The sequence below is a fragment of the Cinclus cinclus genome, chromosome 1 (assembly GCF_963662255.1).
Source record: "Cinclus cinclus chromosome 1, bCinCin1.1, whole genome shotgun sequence".
Taxonomy (NCBI): domain Eukaryota; kingdom Metazoa; phylum Chordata; class Aves; order Passeriformes; family Cinclidae; genus Cinclus; species Cinclus cinclus.
In genome coordinates this window covers 50,043,839-50,066,719 of record NC_085046.1, presented here as the reverse complement: position 1 = coordinate 50,066,719, position 22,881 = coordinate 50,043,839, and the positions used below count along the sequence as shown (strand labels likewise).

At 35.6% G+C, this 22,881-nt stretch overlaps 1 protein-coding gene across 1 annotated transcript in view; it reads left to right on the top strand.

Annotated features, from left to right (window-relative positions):
• The window catches only part of CNTNAP2 (contactin associated protein 2), a 1,050,597-nt gene that overhangs the window by 712,065 nt on the left and 315,651 nt on the right, over positions 1-22,881 (top strand). The window contains exon 12 of the mRNA XM_062510213.1: positions 7,239-7,358. Within this exon, the coding sequence (XP_062366197.1) occupies positions 7,239-7,358 (120 nt within the window). The remainder of the gene's footprint in view (positions 1-7,238; positions 7,359-22,881) is intronic.

Sequence of the window (22,881 nt, the reverse complement as noted above, 5' to 3'; positions counted from 1 at the left end):
CAATGTAGAGAAGAGGTTTGTGTCTGCAAACAGAAAAAAGATGGTTGCAAGAAGTGCAGTAGCCTACGAATGCATTGTGAATAGAAAGACAAATGATAAGTTGCAGCAGAACAGCCCCACAGTGTAGTGTGGAACAAATGCTGATACTGAAGGGCTGTTGGAGCTCTAGGCTACCTTGGTGTATCAAGGAATTTACATAATTTTAAATCAGACTGTGTCAGGAATGATACATAGATGTAATTGAGATTTTCTGGGAAGTGGATTAGATTATTTTTGAGGTTTACCACAGCCATGTGATTCTGTTGTTACACTAATTATGACCACAAAATGATTCTGCTTTGTATCTCAGCACTTATTTCTTCAAATATAATTTTAGTAATTGAACTACCATTTCCAGGAATAATCTTGTAGAATGATGGAATATTTATTTAATGGGATGTTGAGGGTAACAGAATTGAAGCCTTGGGCTTTAGGTTATCTTTGTGTTTGAACTGTCGTGAATAAACTAGTTGTGTGGTGTGGGAAAGACATGTCACGTGATGACAGTGAAAGGATGAAGCTGTGAGCTCTTAGAATTTGTGCTTGTCCTAGATAACTGTGAAAATAAACCAAGGGCCCCTAAAATGATGGTAACCCAGAAAAAAACAAATCCCAATTTCACTGGGAAGGTATTTAAAGATGCCAGGAGTTGTTTTTGCTTGTACTTCTGGGACTGCAGTAGCTCAATTCAACTGGCTGAGGAGGCAACCTAGTCATGGCTGAAAAATAGTGCTTGATCTGAGTTTTGGTACAAGTAGAAAAATCAGCAGCTAAAGCATGGGCCATGTCATACACATCTGCAATTTGGTGAACTTGTTCATGATGCCTTCTAATTTTCTCCAATCCTCTCATATACATTGAAATTTACCAATTGTTTAATGGCACTTATATGTAAAAATTGCATTTTTTGCTAAGTGGCTGTTCATGTATAGCTACATTTCTTTAAGAACAGAGTAAATTAATTTTCTTGCAGATGCAACATGAGCACACAAATAGTAAGTATTACACTCAGGGCTTTAGAGGTTCTAGTTTGCTCAAATTTTCAGTTACGCACGAAGTCAAGAAAGGCAGGTTTTCTGTTTTCTACTGTCTTTAATAATGAGGTGATACTGCATTGGAAGGGGCATGTCACATTTGGATACTTCCTTAGTCCTTGTTTTTTACCTGGAAAGTAATTTGATTGTAACTGAATGAACTGGAAATGCATCTAGAATAGTTGCATTTCTTCAGAAAGAAATTTCTGAAATTCCCTTAGGCATCACAGGAGATCCATTTCAATGTCAAAATTAATCTTTTTATGTACAGTTTTTTTACATACCATATTTCATATGTGCATAAAGCTGTAGCTCATTGAGAAGTTTTCTTCCTTGACTCAAACTTCATTGCAATTGCTGACACATCCAGGAGTAGTTTCCAAATGCTCATAGTCTGGGCACTGAAATTCAGTATTGCAGCCAGCAGGATATGTTGGCATATTCCTACTGCTCTGGCCTGTCCAGGTGAGCACACTGAGAGCAGCCACAGCTGTTTTCTGCACTGTGAGGGCCAGCAGCCTTAAAGGTCTTACAGCTTTGTCCTACTAGAGCCCTGTATTTTGGTGAAAGTGCTGCTCCCTGTCCTTCTCCTTATAAAGGTAACCTAATTTTACAGGGGCATCCTAGCTGCAGGTATCTGCTATTTAGTGTGTGGCTTGTGGTGATCCACCTTCAGGTCATGCAGAACTTGCTCTCTCTAAGAGTCCATCATAAATTTAACATGAAGAACTACTGTTGGGGTTGCAAGACAATTTTTTTTTCTAGTTAGGATTTTACACTTGTTCTTCACTGCCGTGTTTTATTTAGGGAGGAGTGTTATTTTAGCAAATATTTGCAAGATACCTTTTAATGAAGAAAAACTTTTTAAAAGGGTCTTTGGCATTATGCAGAAAGCAAAACAAGTGTTTCATTATCTTTTGGCTTTTGACATTAAGATCATTGTGTTATAAGTAAAAATGACAAGAAAAAAAATCTTAAAACAGTGATACCTTAGAACCTTCTCTGTGCAGGATCAGATTGTGTTAGGTGTTTTTAATATTTTGGAGCTCTTTTTCAGATGAGTATCATACACAATGCTAAACTGATGTGTACTCAAATAGCTCAAAGAATTTTAGATACATACACAATTCTATATCAGAATGGTGATGGTTTCCTCCATCACCATCCTGATATAGATGTAGCTTTCATTTCCTCTGTCTGTCACTGTTTGACTAATGAGTTTTTTTGGATGCTGGTAGTGGGTGATTGTCCTTGGGTTTCAATTTGTGATTAATTTTTTACTTCAGCTCTCATAGGTGAAGGGGTTGTGAGCTTCTGTAGACTGGCAGCCTAAAACAGTGGAGAGGGCAAAGGAATGTTGAGCAGAGGTTTCCAATCAGGTTTTCTTTTCCAATAGCAAATGAGTAGTGGAGCCCCTAATATTTGGGAACCTGGTAAAAGTTACATCAGAAAACATTTAATCTCAAAGTCCTGTCTGAATTGGTTACTTTTCACAGTGTGAGATGTAAAAGTAAATACTTGTTCACACTTACTTTTGTCTGATTTAACACTACATATGCTTATTTTAAGTTAATTATAACTGGAGAATTAATTTTTAAATTTATTTTACTTTTCCTTTTCTTAGACATTATAAGGTTGAGTTCCAAACTACTGAATTTGTATATCCAGACTTGAAAAAACTGGCAAACATAAGGCTTGGTCCCAACCATTACAGACATTGTCCTACAGAACAGCAAGAAAATTGAAGTAGCATTGCATCATGTTGGCTTTTTGTGGAGCTTTTTAAAAACGTTTTAATATACTAAAGGTAGTACAGCAACCCAGCAGCTGTGTGTATTCCTTCTTTCAGAATACAGAAGGGTATTTTTCACTCATATAGATCTTGCTTTGACTATAATGAAATATTTAGTGCTTTTAACTTATCTTAAAAGAATTGTAAGACATCATTTCTCCATCATATAGCATTGCAATGAGTCAAGGATGAGTATAGGTTGAATGTGGATGCGCACAGGGAAAAAATTCTGATATCAGAACAGGATCTTACAGTGTAAATGTATTGATGTATAAAAAGTAATTTTTTAATAATTTTCCATTTTCCAGTTATCTTCTGAATATATGTTATAATAAAGCAAAAAAATCTTATTTTACTATTTTAAAATAAATTTCTGGTGTGATATTTCAGTGTGCAGCTATTTCTTGAGTAAGCTTGGAGTTGTTTCCCCCTTCATTGTATGTTTGTTCTTTCAGGGCTTAAGAGTTGAAAGAGCTGACGAGTTTGAGTTACATAAACCCATGCACCTTATGGTCTATTTAACTTTCAGTATTTTTGCAAGAAGTTGAAAGTGCTGGAGAGACATAGCTGGACTTTGTGGATCTGATGCATTGCCTGGTTTTGTCACTTTCGCTGTAATTTAATTCTATCCATTTTTCTGTATCTTCACCTTTGCTATGTTCCTGTAAAGCTGAGATTTACTCCTATATTAGCAGGTGTTTAAAGGAGTTTATTCCCTGAAGCAACCACATTCAGTGACAGAAACAAAACATATTGCAGCACATTCATTGAGCCACATAGTGCAGACTGTCATGCTAGGTAATCTATTTATAATGAGCTTGGCACTTATAAAAGGAGATTGTTTGTCACCCCTAAAATTAAAAATACCTTTTCTCATAGTGATGGAAAAACTGTAGTCCACCAAGGTGCTAATGAAATTTTATGGGAACGTCATATAGGGCCACAGAGTTTCTAAATCCTTTTTGTCATTCAGTTATTCTGCTTTTTTGAGATAGCCAGCAGCTGCACCACCTGTGCAGGATAACTATCCCTTGATCTTTACACCAGTCAGAAAGTAAAACAGGAGTGAGAACATCTGCTTCACTTAATCACTTTAGAGCCACTGAAATCTAAGAGATGTTGACTCTTTCCAACTTTTGACTAACAGTCTTGAGCTGGAAAAAACTATTCTGTACTCCTTTTTGAACTATTTTCTTTTCCTCTAATGTTTAAAATAGAGGATGCTAAAAACTCAGAAATTAGTGTTGGCTTCCCCATCCATCACCACATCCCCTTTGGTGTTCAGGACCCATGAAGAATGGCAGCAGTGAAAATGCTCTTAAAGTCTGTGCAGCTGCTAGGTTTGTTGTTAGTATTTGTTTCACTCTAGGCTGTTATCCCTTAGTCTACTTACCTAATTAAGCTTTTCTAAGAAAATGTATTTTTCCCTTCAAGCCATGTTCATTCAAATCCACTGTTGTGAATGTTAGCTTTATTAATGGTGAACTTCAAAATGCATTGATAGTTGCATTTGTTAGCTAATTAAAATGATTGGATTTTCTGCCTAGACCAAGAAGCTTAGAGAAGCTTGATGCTTCATACAAAAAGATAGTGAAATTTATATATTTTTTTTATTTTTATAGTTTTAAAACTTTTTTTTCTTCATGTTGGAACACAGAAAACCCTTGCAGATTTTGTAATGAAAGAAAACGGTGGTCTCAGTTTGATATGTGTTATTCAGGAGATTAAACTTTTCAAAGGCTATTGCATTTTTTGGTTAGAAGGCTATGCATTCTTTTTGTGCATACTTTTTCCTGACACAAAGACCTTGGATGCCTGTTCTGACCATTTTTTCACCTCTTGTAGTTTGTAGACCATCTTTAATGTAATATAAAATCATTTAAAGAGGGAAGAAGCTGTTTGCAGGGTTTTTTCCCTCCTATTCTCCTCAGAAAGAATATAATTGACCTTTAAAAAAGTATAACAAACTGATAGCTGGATTTATTATGCTAGAAATAGCTCATCCAGACATCAGGGTGCATGTGTGTTTTGCATTTGACTTGGAAAATTTTGAAGTTTAATACTATTCTGAAGTCCCTTAAGACTACATATGTTGTATATTTGGACCAGGTACCAAGAAAGCAAATATACATTTTGGCATTTCACTTCTACTGGCTTGAAAAGCAAAAGTCTATTCCCCTTGTGTCCTCCATTCTTCCACTATTTTTTGTTTCTTTTTCTTTCCTATCATCCTTAGTGGAATCAACACTATAAGTTGAACTTATTTAGAATATCCCATTATTTTGTCTTCATTTAAAGAGAAATCTTAGTTTCTATTATTTAATGTTCAATATAACATTGAAGTTTAACAAAGCAAACATTAAAAAGCAGCCTTTTCTGTGCTATAAAATTAATACCTACATACCACTTTCTATTTCTCCCATTCCGGAAGAACAGAATAAAGAAGGGTGCTATATCTAAATCCCTTAATTTTCTATAAAAACATTTGACTTCCATATAACACTCTTTAATGTTATATTCTGAATTGTAGCAGTATTTCTGTACAAAAATTGGCCTGCATTCTTGAAAGCAGCAAATTTGGATAAAAATGTCATATGGCCTTACATGTAGGTCTGATTACCACAGAGACAAAGATCCCCTGGTTTTCTGAAAGAGTTTAAAAAGATAAAAAATACTAAACTTCATTAAGATAACAAACAATATTTCTTATCTTCTTGACTTGACCTGGAGTGCATTCATTAAAATTCGCCAGTCAGTATCACAACAATTATACATTGATGGAGTTAGTATTGTATGATTTTTTTTAGATAGTGTGTAGAGACTGAAGGAAATACTTCTAAACAAAATAGGTTTTGAATTTCTTATGAATTCTGCATGAAGTGCCTGAAAACAGACAGAGTCTCCTTAATAATGGAAGATTATGTTGACCTTTGTTGGTGGAGAAAGGGGAAATGGCTTAGAATGTTTTACAATTTAATTAAAGTGTCATCTACGTGCATAAAACTTACTTTATGTCCTCTAATGAGCACATAAAACTTTCCAGGAAATTCTTTCTCTTGTAGCATCACAAGGAAATTGTAGATAGATAAGAGTCTTTAGCCTTGCATTCGTGCCACATCAGCATTTTTTTTTTTTAAAAACTCCACTTTCCTTCCAATGGTGGAAGGATATGTGATTAGAAGGCTTTAAATGTGTGTGTGTGATCAGTCACTCACCATCATCAGAGCCCAGCAAAACAGCTCATCCTTATGGACATTTTAAATAAAGTCAGTCCTAGCAAAGAGATTGCTTGCAAGAATTGCCAACAAATTAGATTAATTTTTAGGGTGGATATGAAGTCTGGTTAACCAAATATTTAATTTCTTTCAGCAGCTGATCAACTGGTTCCAAACAAAAATTCTGTGCCATTTGGTCCTTAAAAGCAAAGCAGCATCACATATTCCTTTTTAAAGAGTTGTATAGGAAAATATTTTTTGTAATCCACCCTTTTTATACATATAGACATGCACAACAATTTCTATAAATGATCAGTTTTACTTTTTCTTAGCATAAAATTATTGCATATTTAATGCACATAATTTTGTAAAAGTTCTACATTTGTATGAAAATATGATAATTACTGGAAAAGATTCTATGTACAATGCTTATTATTATGTCTGAGATATCCATCATAACAATTTGACAAACTTTATTACTTGAAATAGATAACAGTATTCATGGAAAAATTGAAACAAGCCTGTGTGCTAAATCAATTAAACTTATACCAGAAAAATACTGTGACATTTCAGACATTGCTGGGCCAGAGAATTAGTTCTATATGTATGTAATAAAGTAATTGCATAGCTGTAATTGTATAGCTGTGTAGAGACAGGTATTACAGGAAGGGAGAAATTTTACAATTTTGAAAGCCAGTGTTATTCTGAGTTGTAGTAAAACAGGAACAATTACAAAATTTACTGAGAGAAAACTCATAAGCTCTTTTAGTATCACTTGAAAAAAATCTTAAGGGTAAAAGTATGTTGTATCAATAGAAGTAATCGAAACTTAAACAAGAATATAAACAAAGTTATGAACTGTATTGTAAAACATTAAATGCACTCTTGGAAAAGTATTCTTTTTCCTCTCTCTCCCCAAGCTGTTAGAATTTTCTTCCTATTCTGACTTTTCTCACATTACAAAAGCAGAAATTACATGCTGCAGGATTTAATCACTTCTACAATTTCGGATAGATGCTTTGTTTTCTGTAAACCTCAGTGATTTGCTTTCATGTCAAAGGTACGATTCTTTGTATATAAACAGGGTCCATTCATTATCATAAGAATTTTTTCCCCAAGTTACAGCTATTCTAATTGTTCTGTTTTATTTCATTTCAGCTATTTATGAACTCTCTTGTGAAGCATACAAACACTTGGGCAAAACTTCAAATTACTACTGGATAGATCCAGATGGCAGTGGGACACTGGGACCATTGAAGGTTTACTGCAACATGACAGGTAACTGCATTGTATTTACTAATTAAGTTAGATGAAGGGGGGATTTGGTTTTTGGAGTCTTTTAAAATTTAGTTAGGAGAAGGAGGCTGCTCATATTTCATATTTCTTGTTAAAAGAAAAATAATTACTGAGAGATTTTTGCCTGGGATCATCAAATCTACAGTCACTGTTCAGGATAGACTGAGCAAGGCAATAGTTAATTTAATAAGATTTTTAAATTGCACCTATTAGTCTTAATAGGTGTCTGAATCCTCAGTGTTGTATCATTAAAAAAAAAAAAATTAAAAGTCGCACAATGAAAAAATTGGTAGATGTGGCTATTTACCAAAATGGTTGTATATCAACCTAGTGGAGTTCAGTAGTATCTGTTGTTCATGGGGCATTGTAGAAGGCAGCTTACCACCACAGGCAGGGAATAAAAATTAATTACAAAAGAAGCAAAACTTTAGAGTTTTCTTTATTGTCTGTTTTGTCTTTTAAACCAGGTATGTCCTTCTAACACCAGTTAAACTCTGGAGATAATATTTATAACTATGTTAACTTATTTTTATTTTGTTGTGTGCTTTTATTGTTTCATGCTTTTAAGACTAGTTTTGTATTCTCACCAAAAGTATCCAATCTTAGTCATCTCTGTTGCCATGTTGAAGCAGGAAAATATGATAATGAAAAATGGCAATTTTCTGCACTGAGAATATATTATTTCTTTGTTCTGTTAATGCATAGCAGTTGTCTCAGCACTTTTTCTGATATAAAATACTGGGTACCTGATAAAACAAACGTACTCTGACTTTCCCCAAATGTCTGAATAACAAGTTGGAGTTTCAATGTGTTTGCATTGGAAATCTGGCATATGCCTGAGTCCTCAGACTCCATCATCAGCAACACTGTCTATGACTTTTTAGAGATCACAGGTGCTGAAGCTCCTGCAACTATTCTGGAGGCAGAAACCTGGACATATCTGGGGCTGTGGGATGGATTGTATCCAACTGGAATGGGAGAGATGGGGAGGGATCATGGTACATGGAGCAAACCCCAGATCAGGTGCTCATGGGTGGGCAGCCTGTTGGAGTACAGGGGAATACCACTGTTCCATGTTGCCATTAATGTCTGTGTTTGCATAATGAATGCATACCTAAAAAGGAGCCTAATCTAAGATCTGGAAGTGCTGTCAGTCCTATTTGGACTGGAGAGACAGGCCAAGCCCTCTGTCCTGAGACCCAAGTGTAAAGCCACTCTTTCAGATCCTGAGCCACTTAGAGCTTTTTAAATCATATCTAGCACCTTGAACAGCATCAGTAACTAATCAGGCAGGCACTGCAGGAAACAAGGCCAGGAATGCTATCATTTAAAAGATTTCTGCTCTTCAGAACTGCTGTGTTCAGTGCTAGCTATAGGTTTTGGTTACTCTTCAGGGGTAAATTTGTAAATTAAAAATATACTGCCCTAGTGGGGTTAGGCACAGAAAAATACACTCATCCTGTACTGCAGCATTGCTCATTTGTGTTAAATATAAAAACATAACAGAAGGTCCTAGTGGCTTCTTCAACACTGAAGGGAAAAAAAGGGAGAAGTAAGAGTAATAATTTCATTTCACTAACATTTCTCATCTACAAAACAACTTCAGAGTATGTAAATATGATGTTTGCCTAACCAGTGCATGGAGATCATGAACATTAGGATACATGACTTAATTCACTTGGATATGAAGCATGCTGTGGAAAAATGCAGTTTTCTGTTTTAACTGGATCGTTCTCATCAGCAGCTCTTTGCTACAAGAAAAAGGCAATTTGCACTAATATCCATATAAATGCTGCAGTTTTAAAAATAAAAACCTTAAACATCTATTTCTTCATTACAATGCAAATGACTGCAAGAGATATGTGAAAATTGATGGGAAGTAATTTTAATCTGTGCTTCTAAAACTGACAGTTGTTCCCAGCTCAGTAAAGCTCATCACCTGTGTACATACAGTGTAGTATGTAGATGTCGCAGCTGTCACAGTTTTTGTTTTCTTTTGATCAGTGGTCATCTGAGGCACTGAGGCTGGAGGGCAAAGAGCTAAAATTTTAGCATAATGCTCTAAATCTTTTTCTGAATCTGTATAGGGTATTATCAGCAGCATGCATACTATTGTAGGGAAGAAGATTACTTGAGAATTTCACTTGTCAGTAACACAGTTCTGTGGAACTCTGTAGCAATGATACATATCATGTCATTTAACAGAAAGCACTAAAGCATGAGAGAATCAAAGCAGAATTCTCAAAAAATGTTAGTATCCAGCAGGTCTATGGTATTGCTAGGACTACATTTGAAAAATACTTAAACTAGCTTTATTACAATTAATTTATGAACATAAAACTAAGTAACCTACAAGTTTAGCTGTACTGATTGGTAAGTGGAGTACACTAATAAAAAAAAATATGTCAAAGTAGTGATATTTTATTTTAATAGTGATTCTTAACTATACTTTCCTCTCTAGTCTGAGAGGCAAATCTAAATGTTCCTATTCTTCCACTATGTTAAACAAACATCTCTATATTAAATTACTACTGAAGATACTAATGCACATTTTAAATTCACCTTCTTTCATTGAGTTGAAACCAGCAAGTAAAGAGCATTCTAATGATTAAAAATGTAAAGTACAACTTGCTAGTTCCAGTCCTTGACAAAGCAAGTCCACAAAGTTGGCAAAGTTAATATCAGTCTTTGCAAAACAAAGTGGCTTAACAGCTATGTACTACTTTCACAATTAATGTACTATAGTTTTACTGGAGCAAAAATGTTGGATAGTGAGCTTCACTCTTACTTGACTGTAAGCCTTCTGGTGCAAGGACAATATCCTGAAAAGCCACTGAAACTGTTAGAAATTGTGTCTTTAGCCCTTTAATGTACTGTATCACAAATATTGAATCACAAAATTCATAATTTTATAATTCTATCAACATTTCACCTAAAAAGTCTCTAGTCAGAAAGCATTAGCATACCCAAATGTGCCAAACAATATTAAAAAGAAAAAAAGAGAGAGAAAATTGTGGTGCAGAAGACAGCTGTCTGGGCATATTTCTGGGCATAATCCATACTCAAATTTAGTGTGTCTTAATTTAGTAAGCTGGCAAGTGTCATGACAAGATACCCCTTTCACAGATGTTGCTGCGGTAACTAAAAATTGTTCTGGTTTCTAAGATGTGCTGGTGATTCAATAGTGCAGTCAAAATTATAAATATGTAATTTCATGTGCTCCCCACAGCAGTTCATGGTCTCTACAAACAACTCTATTTTCAAAGAAATCCCCAAGTTCTTTCCTTCAATTATTTTGTCCTTGTCTTCTCCAAATAAAGGCTGTACTCTTGCTCTGTGTTCTGATAGGGAAGAGGAGCCAAGCACTTACATTTTATGTCCTCATAGTGGAATGAAGATGTCTGAGATATCACATTCAAACTATCTATTTCTGATGCAATAAAATAGCTTTTCAAAATCTGGGGCATTGCTGTTCATGTTGTGCAGTTTTCCAAATAGTTATCTGTGAGAACTATATAAATTTTTAGGAAACCTTTTTAGTTTGCCTTTCCTTTTTCTTTTTCAGAAAGACAGTATGGAAAATGTTGAGGTAGAAAGTCGGAACTTTTCAAATGAATGCACATATGGAAAAAGTATTCCTTGATGCTGTGTTGTGTAACAGTGTTTAACCATTAGAGTGCTTTTCAGTTTAGCCTCTTTTGTGGCTAAGATCAACAGGGAACTCTTTCAAAGCTCTGTCATCTTACCCTCTTTCAGAGGCAGGTCCACAAGGCAAAGTTAGATTGCATTCAAACTGGTTTTTTTCTGAAGTTGGAGGGTTGCTTTCTCAGTATCCAGTATGACCTTTCCTGTTTTCTTCTTAATTGTCATTTGTGCAGTAGCTGTAATGGAAAGAACTGCTCTTTTAAGATATTTCTTAGAATATCTTAATATCCTAAATTTGTTAGTGCAAAGTTTGAGTATATTGCAGCTTCATTCTATGCTCTGTATAATATTTCTGAATCTCTAGGCCTGTTTAATTTTCCTCTGACAGATTTAGTTTCAGTCCCATTGAGAAAGACACAAGAAATAAATTGATTAATCCCTGGTTTTAATGTTTTTCTTTTTCTCTGTTTGGTATAAGCAGGATGGGGGAAAGTGTCAGATGAGTAAGATTATTAAGATCTTACCTTGTACATTTGTCCTGCAAGAAATTTTAGAGTGAAGAATAAGTAGAGGAACAATGCAGAGGGACCATAAGGGCTTAGTTATTTATCCTAATGGTTGTAAAGAATGTCAGCAGGAGAGGCAGATCAGCACTCCTGTAGTTGCTTGAGGCTTTAAGCTGAGGAGAAGAAAATCATAGCCTGCTGTTTCTAGTGCTTCATCACTTAGACTACTTATGCAAAGTAGAACTGAAAGGTTTCATAATGTATTTTACCAGAAGATATGTCAGTTAATTCTTTCTATTTGTCCCGAAGTTTTCATGCCTCCATGATGCAGCTTTTATCTCATTTCAGGATCCAAATAGCTGCAAGCATAATGGCTCCATTTCAGTGGTACTTAGCCTATCTCCTTTCTAGTACAATTCCTTGCCTCAAGCTGCTCATCTTCAAACAGTTTGAGAAATCATTATGAGTATTCATAGCCTGCCTCATTAAGGTCAAATGTATGAGGTGACTTCTCTACCCACTGTCCTCCTTCCCTTCTCTTTCTTCATTTTTTTTAACAGAACTGGCACATGTAATAATTACTGTAATGACTTTGTGAGCAGATATTAAAGAGCCACAACTGTTGTATGCTGTGACTTTTCTCTCTGTAAATAGTGGGTCAATGGAATGCTTTATATTATGACATATGTAGAAACATATGGCATGAATATAAATGTGCCGTTACTACATCCTAAAGAAAAGTGCCCTAGAAGCAGGAAATGTTTGATTCTATTGCTCATATCCATATAATCAGTTTTCTCAGATGAGAATTCTTACCTGAGAACTGTATTACTGAATGTCCAAGGTAGCAGAACTTTTATTCATGCATATATATATATACATATATATATATAAATCATATATGTGAAACAAAATGTTGAGCAATTTAATTCAATAAAGATATAGGGAAGAAGTTAATATTTTTCAGTTGTTAACTAGAATAAAATGAATTGATACATATTTAAAGGCCAAAACCAAAATTTTGTCATTGAGCAATGCTTAGTTGTTTAATGACAATTACAGAGACCTTACCTAGTGTAATCTTATTGCAGAAAGCTTTCAATAATAATATATTGAGTTCCTTGCCTAAAATAGAGGAAGAAAAATGGCTTGCCTCAATTCTTACATATGAAATTAACATTCTATATGTAACAGCATCTCATACACTTTTGTTTCCATTGTACAGGGGTTTTGGGAGGCCTTTTTAATAGTTTGTTAGTCATTTTTGAAAGTTAAAATTACATTTGAGAAGCAAACATAGTCAAAAAAAAACCCCCAAACCAAACAAAAACTAAACAAAACAAAACAAAACAAAACAAAACAAAAAAAAACAGGGAAAAGAAAACAGAAGAAGGGAAAAGTATCAAGGCATTTAGGACACTGTTTTTGTTTGTTTTGACTTTTTGACTTATCAAGCTAGGCTGTCTTAAAAAAAAGGAGAAAAAGTACTGAGAAAGAAGAAAATAGTCATTGAAGCATCAGGGCATCATATCTAGAGGAGCATCTCTGATGACAGACTTTCTTCCTAAGGTGAGTTCATCTTCCAATCATCAGAGTAAAATAATAGACCCATGAGAAAGCTGGAAACAGAACAGACTATGTTTACATCTTTGCCTGCCAAGTTGGCTGAAGTACCCTGCATCTCAGCTTTAGTTCACTGATGATATTTTTCATCTGCTCTTATTTACAAGGCATGTCGTTTTTAGTCTAGGTTTCATTGGCACATGTTTTCATTTGTAATCAGCTTTTCTCGTTGCTGTTACTTTTAATTTATATCAAGTTTGGCTTTCCTGCTTGTTGTGGTACGTTAATGTGTCTCAACAATTTTGACTGGTGTATTTTTCCCCCATGCTGTGGAAAGCAGTAGTGACTTGCTACAAAAGTGATCATGGTTGATTTTCCATCTAGATACAACTTTCCACTCAGCCTCAATCAGTTCATGGACTGTAATTATTAGGCTTTATCCAGATAAAATCCATCTTGATTAGATGTAGCTTGCTGTCTGGTGTCCTTGTGAAATATATCAGGATGTTTTTCTGTTTGGTTTATTGGGTGTGCCTCAGGTTATTACTAAAAAGTGATGTTAGGCACCCCTGTGCTTGGCAGTTATTTGAGTCTGACTGGTTAAAGCCACTATCTGGATGCCAAGGAATGAGTGAGAGCAGTCTGTTGCTATGTTCTGTGACAGCATGTCCAGTTTGTCATATTGTCAGGTTTTTAAAGATGGAAGAGTAAATGGATACAGCCTGGTATTAAGGGCCATGAAATTGCGAGGGTTTTTTTTTACTTTTATAATATTCGTGACTTAAACATATACTGCCATATAAACAACCTCCACACAGAGATGAAGGTTTTAATAATCTCAGGGCTCATCATAATATAAAATCATAGAATTTGGAGAGGGTGGGGAAAAAAGGTTGTGAATCAACCTCTGGTGACTTCATTAAGCAAAAATGTATAATAATGAAAATGTGATCTCATGACTTTAGGGTTTGAGTAAATCATGTTAAATTTATCCTAAATAATTATCCTAAATAATGTTGGACTATCTCTAGATATTTTCAGCAGTCACCCTTGCATGTGTAGAAAGTGACAAGCTACCTCAGTATACAACTGCAGAGAAAATATCTAAACCATAGAACAAAAAAAGGGTGTGATGTCTACCTCCAGGCCAAAGTTCTTGATTTGCTCTGTTTCAGATGAGAACAAGCTTTATCACTGACACTCAAGGTGGCTTCTTAAGTCACAAAGTAATAGAAACGTTTATTGCTGTCTGACTACATTCCTGTAATTCTTCATCTTTTTTTCTGCCCATTTCAAATTCCAAAGCATCATATAAGAATATACATGAATAAAAGTATGTCATGTCATCATCTTAATGCATTTCAGATGCTCATAGTTGGAGCAAACACCCATACATCAGGTATAAGATGACTAAATGTGTAATGACCTCAAAGCACAAGAACAAATTGGCTTTTGAGAATGACATAGCAGACTTAGTTGAAAATAAAACAGAATCTTTGTTTTGCTGAGTTATTTGGTCTAGGAGAGGCAAAAAATCCTCACATCACCTGCAATCAGAAAATATTCCTCATTTGTTGGAAACCAAGCTCTCAGAAATTAGAATACAACATTCCTTTTTAGAATTCTGTAAACTGCAGGACTCCGCAACCCTATATTTCAAGAAATACATCCATAACTGGGGGAGTAGAAAAAAAGGGATGGTTGGAAATAAAATTATGATCAGTACCATCTACCTCAAACTGTTACTGCGAATGTTAGAAGCAAATATTTAGCTCTGGATTCACTCCCACACACTTGCTCCCTACTGGGGATGTGAGGAACTTGGCACAGGTTGCTTCAGGCTAGTGATATGCTTCAGTTATCCCTAGAAAATAGCTCCTGTAGAGAATATTATTGAAAGGCCAAACAAAACTTGTGTTTTCTGTAGAACTTTTATTATTGCTTTTGGTCAGAAAATTAAGGTAAATTTAAAGCTAGACAATTAAATTACCCCTGAAATAGTGGGACTTGGTGGTAGTTTGCAAATTTTATTTTATTGTGATGATAATATTTTCTCAGAGTTTTTCTGTTGCTGGGGGGAGGGATACAGATGATATGAGGTGTGTGTTTTTGTATACTCCCTATATCACTGGGAAAGCTGTTCTATCCTTCTGTGGGCTTTGAGCTGTACTGCCTCAAAGCCTGGAGGGTGTGAGTCATTAAGTTCATGTGGGAAATGTTTTCCCATATGTGCCTCTCCCTTACTGCTTCCTTGTCCTTAATCAACAGTGCAAAGAACATCTCATCAAATCCTATCCAGGGCTGCTTTTTACTAACTGCTACTACTTTCTTGTCTTGTTGATGGTGGGACTAGGAAGAGCACTATTTACCTGTTCAGAGTTGTTGCTATTGATAATTTCTGTGAAACTGGAATCAATGTTGTTAAGTGTTCAAAGAGAAGATTAGTTAAAAGGAAATATCTAAAATCCTGTTCTGACCACAAATGATGTATTAAGTTCACTTATTTCTGAAACAGATAGTCAAGTGATGAAAAAATTACAGGCAATTTCTAGGAGTGAAAAGAGATTCATTCTACTCTAGAATTTCCAACTAGCATTCAGGGTGCCATGCTGCCACCATGATGTGTAATTTCCTTAAACAATTTGTCTGGAAGGGCAGGTAAGCTGTGTTGTCACTATTGCTGTTAAATATTCTCAGGCTTTCTTTTATGCTCTGAAAGGCAAGTTTTGAAAAGAAATTACTTGGGCAATGAAATGCTGCAGAAGATATCCATCTTGATCTGTACTTAACGCATCTAGGGAATGCACTGCTGGTAGTTTCCCCAGGCAGGCAGGACATGTACAGAATGATTCTCCCATGTCTCCCTCCCAGGACTTCTTCATAAGTGAATTAAGACCGATTATGTAAGAATGTGAGTATACAGTGATAAGTTTTTTTGTGAAGGCTGTCTTTGAACACTCCTAAAAGACCCCAAGATTATTTACATGTTTGCATTTTAGCACTTAAAATTAGTCTTAGTGCTTTTCTACAAAGGAGAATAAGTGCACAGTAACTGTAAAGTGAACCTAAAGACAATATTTTTACTAATTTCAAGTATGGGCACTGAGTACTCATTTTAGGGCAGCACCAGAAGTAAGCTGTAAACTCCACTCCACCTCTTCCACATGGTGGGAAGAAGACTGAAGGGGGATAGCAATGAGAGCAAAAATTAGTTAAAACTGATACCATCTGGAAACAGGCCTTTTTTCTCTTTCTTTTTTTTTTTTTTAAGCTTCAAAGTCACAGAAAGTAGTGCATCCCCTGAAAATATGGAGGTAAATCAGAAAATGTTGTGAAGAGACCATTTAGATCCATTAAAACCAATGAGGAATTTTCCTAGAAGAAACAGATTTGGTTGCAACCTACTGAGATTATCCCTTGTTCCACAGCACCAGAAAGTGATGGACAGTTGAAATAACCAGGATACAATTTAAGAACAATCTAATCCTAGCATTCCATATGGTTTAGTGAGAAGAGTTGAGGAAATATGACCATAAGATGAGCTGTGAAACTTTGTACAGAGAGTAGGGAACATCTACAGCCAAATAACTTCCAGAGAAAATTTTTAGATTTTGAATGGAAAGATGCAGTTTCAAACCAGGTCAATTGTTCTTAAGAAAGTCTTAACTGTTAGGTGTAGGGGTCTCCTTCCACTTGTGTATGGAAGCCAAGTGTTTCAATGTTAGAGGTCTGGGTTCACTTTTATTATGTTCAGAGCTCACATTATCAAGAAAATTAGCATGCTTTCTATGCTTCCTGCTTTAGAGTTTTTTCTATCTGCTAAGCCCAAGTTCTCCATTCTTCAGGAGGCCTGGAAATACTGGATTTATCTAGTATGTTTCCAGATATGCTTCCCTGAGAGTTATTGAGGTAATAATCTTCCATTATGCTAGATGAGATTTATTAGACTAACTTTGCATATACTGAAGGATTCAATAGTAAGCAAGTTAGGAAAACTGGAGAGCAGAAATTATTACCTTCCTAAAATTATTTTTGTGGGTTTTGCCACAGCAGTACCCTAAGCCTTGGGATGATATTCCTCCAAAGAAAACAGCTTTTTATCTTCACTTTGGGATGCACTTGTGCATCACAAATAGAAATTACAGTAGATTTTTTTTCAGACCAGTGTTTGCTCACTACAATGGAATAAACTTGTCAGTAACAATAAAAAAAAAGTAAATATGTTTAATAGCATGTCAGTAGCAGCAGGGGAAAAATACTGTCACAAAACAATTGGAAATGACAATGTTGTATGTTATTGTGTTGGATACTTAGGACCATTACTTTTCCATTGGATTCCCTTTTTATTAGCAATAGCTTGGTGGACAAGAATTGGTGTTCTCACAGAGAACTTTCCTTAGAAGTTCTAAGGGAACTGAACTGAACTAATTAGAAGCTGACTTAGCTCTCCAAAGCCTGAGTGTGTATTATTTGTGGGTGTAGATCAGACATGGTTCTGTCAGAAGCATTTTTCTACTTGAAGTTGCATTATTGCTAGTTTTGTTCTGGTAACTACCACAGAACTAAGCTGGAATGGTCAATCTTGTGTTGAACGGTGAGCATCTGATGAACAGCCAGCTGAGCCAATTGGACACTAACCAAAAAGTGTACTGAGACTATTCAGGTGACCAACATCTCTGCTAGGCAGAGTAGAAACTACTGGGGCGGATTCATATTTCTGGTCAAGAGTTATTTAGCAAAAGGACTTACTTATGAACTTGTGTTGTGCACTAGCGTGAATATTCATGGCTTGTCTATCTCATTGCATAAACCAAATTACTCAGAAGTTGCAGATCTATGGGAAATAAAAAGTACAAAAAAAGGCACTAACCTACTTAATTAATGTTGATATTCAGAGGGGCTGTCTGACATTTCTAGAGTCTTTACCAATGTGTCCTGGAGCTCTGTGTGGTTGCTTATTTCTGCCTGACACTTTTGCCATAGCTGTTGCTGATTTTTCCTACAATTGTTTTATTAATATGAAAACCGTGTTACTTAAGGCCCAGCTGTGTTGCAAACCTATACTTTCAAATGCTTTGCAGGGCTCTGTGGTATCTGCAATGGAAAAGAAGCACTGCAGATACCAGACACCAGCAAACCACTTTTTTCGTTACATCAGAGATGGAAGAGAATCAAATTAGAGTAGCTTGTTTCATCCTTCTTCGTACATAGAAGTAGCTAATCAATTTTATGGGTTTTAGGTGTACGTGAAGTGCTAAAACTAGACAATTTTCCAAGATTAAATTTTAGTATTTTCAAATCACATAATGTTTTTTGAAAGTGTAACTAGAACAAAGATAATTTATCTTGAAATTACTTCTGTTCCTCCCCTGTCCTTTTGTTTCCAGGCCTGGGAAATGTTTTCTATTAACTCAGTTGCTAACACTTGGTTAAAACACATTCTAAACTAGTATTTTAATACCAACATCAATATTGAGTCTCTTCCTATTCCCTTTTCAATAATATTTTTTGCTTCATACAATATCTTAGTTATTTCTTCAGATTCATGAATGTGGCTGCATGTGGAGCAATTGTCAGTACTATCTATGTGCTTTTGAGCAAATTAAAAAAGTAAACCTAAATCATGGCCCAGACCTTTGGATATCTTGACATAGTCAGTTCTCTCAAATGGTCTGTCCTTTTGTCTCTGTAAAAAAATCCAGGGTTTATTTAATGTTTTATTTCTTTTAGGTAGGTATGTTTTTTTAGGTTTGGGGTTTTTTGTTTGCTTGTTCATTTTTTTTAAAAGGCAATAGAAAGATATTTATCTTTCATTTATTTGCAACATATTCTTATGCCTGAGTGAATATATGCCAAGTGACTGCAATAAAATAGATTTTGAAGAAAATGGGACTGTTCACCCCTTTTCTATATATTGCAAAGATTTTTCCATTATTATGAAATTCTTAAAACCTTTAATTTTTTTAATATTTGGCTTTTGTTGAATTTAGTGAATTTTGGCATTGACATTTTAATGCCAGATATTTTTATAGATAGCTTTGCTTTTGGGATCCAATATTTTTTCATGGGCTAAAAAAATGCTAAAAATGAAATCTGGTTTTATATATGAAAACTGAGATTAGTTTTGATTCTTGAATTAATGTTGGAAGCCTTTTACTTTGTGATAAATTTCCTTAGCCATTCAGTCTGCACATTTAGTGAAATTTTACTCGCTAAGTAGATGCTCAGTAGATTACATTGTAGTGAAATTTTATCTCTACTGAAATGTTTGAGTTGCAACATCAATTACTCTGAAACAGTTTTCTGGGTACTAGAAATTAGGAGACCCCACTGTAAGCAAATGTGTTAGCGCTGGGTAAGGAGCAGTGTTTGAATTCTGCATGCTTTTTACTGTGTGCAGCTCATGCAGAGGAAACCAAAAACCTTGCTTTCACCTCTGACATCCCTACACCCAAAGCAATGTATAGGGTACAAATCCCCATACTAACATTGTCTGACTGTCCAGATTACTTTAAAGAGACACCCAGCAGCTGTGTGCAGGGCAAGGCCAGCAAGGGAAAAGCATGTCTCTGGGCAGAAAGACTTGTACTGCTCATGTCCTCTCCTTTAGACACTGGTGGCTGCCCGCTTTGTAGACCACTATCCCATCTCAGAAAGCTGTAGGGAGTAGTGAGGTCACCCCTCAGCCTTCTCCTCTCCAAACCAGACTAACCCAGTGCCCTCAGTCACTCCTCACAGGACATTCCAGCCCCTTCCCAGCTTTGGTGTCCTCCTATGAACACATTCAAGTATCATAATGCTCTTTTTAAATTATGGGGCCCATAACCACACACAGTACTTAGGGAGTGGCCATATTGGTACTAAATACAGCAGGATAATCACTTGTTTTGATTGGCCAGTGATGCCGTGTTTGGTGCACTTCAGGATGAGGTTTGCCCTCCTGGCTGCCAGGGCACACACTGCTGGCTCTTGTCAAAGCCTCCTGTCAACCAGCACCCACAGATCCCTTCCTGCAGCCACTCCTCTCCCAGCCTAGACTTGTGTCTGCTGTTGTTGTATCCCAGGTATAGAACTCAACATTGATTCTTGTCAAATTGCATGCCATGGATGATTACTCTGTATTCCAATTTATCCAGATCCCTGTGCAAGGCCTCTAGTCCCCTGAAAGAGTCAACAACACCTCCCCGTTTAGAATCCTCTACAGACTTGCTCACCATGCGTTGAACTTCTGCATCCAGATCACCGATGCAAACGTTGAACAAACTGGCTCTAGAATTGCACCCTGAGGAACACACACCACTGATCACTGGTGACCACCCAGACCTAGCCCCATTCACCACAACCCTTTGAGCCCTGTCCTTCAACCAGTTCTTCCCTTAGTGGACCATGAACCTGGGGTTTGAGGGGACTAGGGTAATTTCCTCCCCTTTTTTCTTTCATTTTTTGCTCTCTCAATCAGTAGAAATGTCTCTTTTAGATAAGCAGAATGAAACATTTGACCCACTGAATTAATTGGGGAAATTTTGTGTCTATCTTTGTTTCCTTATGCACTAAAATTTTGTGATTATGTGCCTTTTGAATTGTTCTAATAGTATGGAAGAAATAAATATGCATAGTAGTCAGTTATGCAAGTTTCAGACCTGCATTTGGAAATCTGCAAGATTGATTTCTGTAGCTTCTAGGAATGTAACAAAGTCAATAGTCTTCATAAAATCTCAGCATTTGGTTCAAATATTTCATCTTCTGTAGGGGGTAATATTTAGAAGTTAAGCAATGAGAATGATCTGCCATAGTGTACACTTAATATATACATATATATGTCTTATGGGCAAGAGGAACTTCATAGACTTTTTCAATGTCACTATTGTAGTTTGATATATGAATAGTTTAATTTCTCTTGGAGAACCTTATGGATTTCAGAGGGCTCCCTTAATATTCAAGGGGGATTCTGTTTGTCTTCTTCAAGGAAATAAACTTCCTATTTGTTGAATATGGGGAAACTTAATAAAATAAATAGCAAAGTGGTTAATAATTAGAGAAGGCAATTGAAGGGCCCTAAATAGTTGATTGCTAAATGGTTTCCATCACCATTAAAAAATTCACTTCAGAAGTTCTTATTTTATTCCAGACATTTATGATATGGAGACATATCATAATGACATATGACATATTATGATGGAGATATATGACAATGACATATGACAATATGACATATTATGATGAAAAAATAATTTAAAATTCTAAATAAAAAATATTCATCAGCTTAGTTGCCCAGAAAGTTGCATGAGCTGCATGTGTACTTGTACCAAGAGAAAATATTACATATATATAGAGTGATTGACAGATGCCAAAGAGTAGGCCCAGGCCAATCAAGCTGGAGTACATGGATAAACTATAGTCGACTTTTGCAGGAATCAGCTTGACCATGTGTGAAATTTGCCTAATCCAGTGTAGTATTCTCCTTAACCTCTGAATATCAGGCTGATGAATGCAAAGAGATGTTTCCTTGCAAATTTCTCATCTCTCTAGAAAATGTTTTGCTGTTGTAATCGTTGGTTTCCATATATATTTGGTACCTCAGTAGGAAGAGGGACAGTTTCATATCTTTTTCCAGACAATGATACAACAAAACACTTAGCTATTCAGTTCTGTTGAACTTGAACTACAAAGTTCAATTATGCACAGACATTAATTTTTCAGTATCTCAGAAATATTCATTTAAAATATATCATTTCTACATAATGAGATGTGTTAAATTTATTAATAGATTTTGTTATATTTCTGAGTGGTTTTGGAGTATATGGATAGTATACGCAAGCCTTTGATGTAAAGGAAAGTAATATTAGATCTAGTAAAAAAGCATCTTCATTTTCACATATACCACCCTCTTCCCCAAATTTTGTGATGTTTTCTGTAGGCTGTGATTTGTATATTGAGGCATAAAAAGACTATTCAGGAGCACTAGGTTAATGGAAACAGACGTATTCCTGCATTTCTTCTCATGAACTCTACATTAGAAAGAAATTTCTGAAAGTGAGAATCTGCTGGATATCTGCTAGCAGGAAGCCAGCAAGGCAGCTGGAGAAGCATTGGTCTTTCTTAGTGTTTTTACACGGCACTGTCTTTGAGCTATATAACACTTAGGGTACAACTTTTACAGATGCATACTGCAAGGGTAGTTGGAGTTTCTGATAAAGCTGATTTGCATTTCCTTGAAAGGGACATTTGTATAAAAGCACACTGCTCCCTCAGGTGGAAATAGTGTCCCATGCAACAGGTTATGGTGTTTTAATGGTGGTCCTGAGATGATGAGAGGGAAACAGAAGGCATCCTTGGTCTACAAAGAAGTGAAAATCTTAACATTCAAGAATTTCCAAAAGTTAAAAGTTTCTTACTGGTCTAGCATGATCTTTATTCCCCATTCATATAGTACTTTTAATTCTTCCACTAGAAGAATTTAGCTTGTGAACTTTATTATTCATAAGTGCAAGTGGGATATTGCATTTTCTCAGGACCAAGATGTGTCTTTAACTGTAAACTAGCATAAAAAATAATGTTTTTTTCTATTCTACTGTAAAATTTGACTTGAGATAGAATGAGATCATAACATTCAGAACAGGAAAAATTTTTAAGCATACTTTATTAAATTTGCTGACTTTACTATGAAGTCTGATTGACTTTTTCTTCTCTCTTAATGTCACTCTGTGCCACATATCAAACCACAGGTGTACTAAAAATTTTCATAGACTGTATTTTAAAATAATGCATGGCTGATAGTTTAGTATAGAATT